Here is a 4,747-nt window from a genome sequence, read left to right as displayed (position 1 = left end):
GTTATGTGTGCAAGGTCCTTAGAAAAATGCCTGGCAGACAGTAAGCTCTCAAGAGATCTGAGCCCAGCATAATGATACCTACTTTGTGGAATTACTGTGAGCCTTAAGTGAGATAATGTATTTTAGGTGTTGTCACATAACGAATTAATGGTAATAACAATAAATAAATATTGTCACATATAAAAGAATAGTAGTCACCAGTGGCCACTGAGTTTAAATTCATCTGAGTGTTATGGAACTCAGATATGAAATGTCTGAACACATGACCCCATCCCAGAATTGAGAGGATAAGGTGTATTTGAGGGAAGTTATACACAAGGAAGGTGCTGTGGAAAGTGAAGAAAACTTATAAAGAAAAGAGCAGATAGAGAAGAGAGCCTTAGAAAACAGTTTATCACTGAAGAAATAATGGATTCAGGGTGGGGCCCATGAAAGACAGGCAGATGGAGGGCTAGGAGAAGAGGAAGCTACAATAAGAAAAAAAAAAATTAGGAGAAAGAAAAATGTCCTAAAAATGCTGGAATGAAGGGAACAAGGCCTATGATACTGGCTGGAAAAATGATACAGCAAGAAGGATTTTCTAAGGCCACAGGTGGGGACGCTGGCTGACATGTTGCCAGGTGCCTGTGGTTTGGGCTAAAAGGTACTCTGAGATCCAAACACAGAAAAGCACATAACTCCTCCATATCCCAAAGAAACAAGGAACTAATATGGTCTTTTAACCTGGAATTGGAGAGTACAAGAAGGACAAGATAAAGTCCTTGTGCCAAGGACTTTATCTAAGAGTCAGGAGCGGAGCAGAGCAGAGGCTGGCCAACTAAATGTGGATTGTCTGTCAGGGGGCGGGATGGTGTGTGGAAAAAGCAAGGACTATTCAGTGTGTAACTCGTGGTAAATGAAAAGGATTTAGCTCCATACGTTGGGGCAAACCTAAAGCCACATGAGCAACATATCTGTAGACTATTTACATCAAACACTCAATGACCAGCTACTAGTATGTACCTTGAAGACACTTAGAAGATGCAGGAAAGGCCAGTCCCCAGATGACAGCAGGAAGAAATGTCCCTCTGGGGCTGGGCACGGTGGCTCACACCTGTAATCCCAGCCAGCACTTTGGGAGGCAGAGGTGGGCAGATCACGAGGTCAGGAGACCAAGACCGCCCTGGCTAACATGGTGAAACCCCGTCTCTACTAAACATACAAAAAATTAGCCAGGCATGGTGGTGGACACCTGTAGTCCCAGCTACTTGGGAGGCTGAGGCAGGAGAATGGCGTGAACCCAAGAGCTTGCAGTGAGCAGAGATCGCACCACTGCACTCCAGCCTGAGTAACAAAGCGAGACTCCATCTCAAAAAAATAAAATAAAATAAAAAAGTCCCTCTGGGTAGGGGCAGTAAGGAATAACTTAGGCCACTCAGGGGATAGGACGGGGAGTCTTGCCCCATTTTGACAAATAATGGTCTATGTGGTCCCCTGGCTTTTCTAGGTTGATAGGGAGAAAAGGAAAACTGTTTTTCCACAGTTTTGGTGGAGAGAAACAGAGGGGGAAAAAAACAAAAATCTTATGAAGAAATGATCCCTTCCCCATTGTTTGCATTTTTAGAAATTATTTAATATGTCTGAATACTTAATATTTCTTTATCATTTCCTTATCTTCTACAGTGGTAAATCCCATTATCTCACTGGTAAGCTACTCTCCTAGCTATTCCCAGTCTTAGATACACTAACAAATACAGCGTTAGTACAACCAACAGCAATCACAGAGCATTAATGAGTCTACTCCTGATCTCAGACTGGTAACTCTCAGGCAGCCCTGGATTCAATATTCCTTCTGATGAAGGCTCTGAGGAGAGACTCCTGAAGGAAGCAAGAATACCTACCAGCACACTCCTCCAGGGAACACAGGGAGGTCTCCAAGGACATTCCAGGGCAGCCAGGTCTGGAGGGGAAGGAAGTGAGACACACTCGGCGACGCTCTCTGACACCATCCCCACATGTGGCACTACACTGGCTCCACGGCTGCCACACTCCCCAAGTTTCTGCAAGGATATAAGTTATGCTTTTAATGCTAGTTCATTTGAGAATCAGTATTTAACTGCACCCAAATGAAACAGCAAAACTCAAATCTCAGGTCTTGAAAAGTCTGTAAGTTGAAGTGTTCCCAGAGATGAAGAAAGCTGAAAAGTGTTGCTCCTAACTTTAAAACAAAGAAAAGCTGTATAATTTATAAAGTCTTAACCTTTCCAGAACCCAAAAAAGAGCTGAGGTTGCAGGACTACTTAACTATCCTGCAATATAAGGAAAGATAGGATCCTCCAAGGAAAAATGAGATGCAACTCTTGTTTACCAGGGGCAGACACCAGGCTGCATACAAGGTGGTGAGAAAAGTTCACCTAAAAATGTAATGAACTGCCAAAAGCCTAGTGGGCTAGCACAGAATATAGAACCCCTATGACTCACATACACAAGCAGAATTTATACCCACTTGCAGACTCTTCTCCACGGATCTCATCAAATACAGGAAGCACTGGGGCAGGTGCAAGACCAGACAAAGCCTCCCTCGTGGTGGAGGCCCAAGGAGGGAAGGGGAAGCACTGTGGAAAAGACACAGAGCCTCACCTGTCCTCTCTCCATTTCCTCTACTGAATAAAAGCTTCAACCACTTGGGGAAAGGCCTCAAACCCTATTATCCTAAGAGTACCAGTTGATATCAACTGCTTCTAGAGAATGGAAAAAGAAACTCCTTCACCCTTGGGGAAGAGCCAAAACTATCGTGGACCCACACTATTAGAGATCTTCTACTACTGGGGAGGGGCGGGATCATCAAGAAGGTCCCATTCCTGAAACTTAGGAACACAGCACTTGCCTAAGACTGAGGCTGAACTAGTACAAGGGAATGCCCTCCCTCTACTCCAGGCTAGCAAGTGCCAAGTATCAAGTAACAACAGTCGACTTCTGGGGAAGAGGCATAGCAAAAGAAGAAAGCCTCTCTGATGTACAGGTTCACACCTAAAGCTGAGGGTGGGACAGAAGCATGGAGAAAACCCCTATAGTCATGCAATGCCTTCCCTAAACACAAAATAACACTAGAAGAATTTCAAATGTGGTAAGCACTGAGGGTAGCCATAACAATGGTAAAAACCCATAATTCAATTCTTTTTTAACCCAATACCAAACTAAAGGCCTAGCAAAAACAGAGGTATGATCATTTCCAGGCATAAATACTTCCATGTCTATAGTTTTTCAAACAAGGTGTCCAACTTTCAACTCAAAATTATTAGGCACAAAAAGCAAGGGAAAAAAAACGTAAAACTATTAAGAGACAAAGTAATCAAGATAACCAGACTCAGATCTGACCCGGACATTAAAACTCTCAGAGAGAGAATTTAAAGTAGTTATGATAAATATGCCAAATACTTTAGTGGAAAAGTTGAACAAGATGCATAAACAGATGGAAAATTTCATCAGACTGTTGGAAACTAAAAAGTCAAATGGAAATATTAGAATTTTAAAATATGGTAACACAGATGAAGAAGGCTCATCAATAGACTTGACACACAGCTGAGGAAAGAAACAGTAAATGTGAATACAGGTAAATAGAAATGTCCCAAACTAAAAAACACAAAGAGGAAAAAAAGAGTAAATAAAACAATAGAAGACCTAAGTCCCATACATGTAATTGGAATACCAGCAGGAGAAGATAGGACACGATAAATACGTCCAAGAACTCTCCAAAGTTAATGAAAGACCCGAAACCACATATCCAAGATGCTCAGAAAACACCAAGCAGGATAAATACAAAAAGCAATACTGTACCCAAACTGCTGAAAACCAAAACCAAACCAAAAAGTTTGAAGGCTGTGGCTGAAGGGTAGGAGAATACACCACCAGAGAAGAATGACAATAAGAATTATAGCTGACTTCTTGACAAAATTATTCAAGCCAGAAGATAATAGAATGTCATCTCTAAAGTACTGAAAGAAAAAACTACCACCCCAGTAAAAAAAATACATATATATGTATATTATATGTATATATATTTCAAAAATAAAGGAGAAAGACTTTTCCAGAAAAAAAATGGAGATCACGTATTACCAGCAGTCCTTCAATACAAGAAATGTTCAAAGAAATCCTTTGGGCAGAAAGAAAATATTAACAGACAAAAATCTGCATTTATATAAAGAAATGAAGAGTGCTGGTAATGGTATATATAAAGGTAAAAATCATTTTTCTCACTTTTAAATGCTCTAAAATATCATTGATAGCCTAAAACAAAATAGTGGCAATGTATTGTTTGTTTTTTTGTTTTTGTTTTTGAGACAGTTTCACTCTTGTTGCCCAAGCTGAAGTGTAATGGTACGATCTTGGCTCACTGCAACCTCCACCCCCGGGGTTCAAGCAATTTGCCTACCTCAGCCTCCCGAGTAGCTGGAATTACAGGCATGCGCCACCCATCCAGCTAATTTTTGGTATTTTCAGTAGAAACGGGGTTTCTCCATGTTCGTCAGGCTGGTCTTGAACTCCCGACCTCAGGTGATCTGCCCACCTCGGCCTCCCAAAGTGCTGGGATTACAGGCATGAGCCACCATGCCTGGCTATATTAAGTGTTTAATAGTATATGTAAAGTAAAATTATGGCAATGATCACACAAAGAATGGGAGGAGTGAATTGGGAGTGTATTGTTCAAAAGTCCTTATACTACATGTGAAGCAATATAATACCTGGAGGTAGACTGAGAGTAAAGATA

The 4,747-nt window shown here is 41.3% G+C and overlaps 1 protein-coding gene across 3 annotated transcripts in view; it reads right to left on the bottom strand.

Moving 5' to 3' along the window:
- The window catches only part of THSD1 (thrombospondin, type I, domain containing 1), a 55,939-nt gene that overhangs the window by 14,625 nt on the left and 36,567 nt on the right, over positions 1-4,747 (bottom strand). For 2 of the 3 annotated variants that reach the window (XM_011988737.1, XM_011988736.1), the window contains one exon: positions 1,881-2,039. The exons of the other annotated variant lie outside the window; for it this stretch is intronic. In XM_011988737.1, coding sequence (XP_011844127.1) covers positions 1,881-2,039 — 159 coding nt within the window. The remainder of the gene's footprint in view (positions 1-1,880; positions 2,040-4,747) is intronic. 3 annotated transcript variants of the gene reach the window in all.

Source organism: Mandrillus leucophaeus, unplaced genomic scaffold (assembly GCF_000951045.1).
Source record: "Mandrillus leucophaeus isolate KB7577 unplaced genomic scaffold, Mleu.le_1.0 Scaffold338, whole genome shotgun sequence".
Taxonomy (NCBI): Eukaryota; Metazoa; Chordata; class Mammalia; order Primates; family Cercopithecidae; genus Mandrillus; species Mandrillus leucophaeus.
This window is presented reverse-complemented; position numbering and strand designations above follow the sequence as displayed.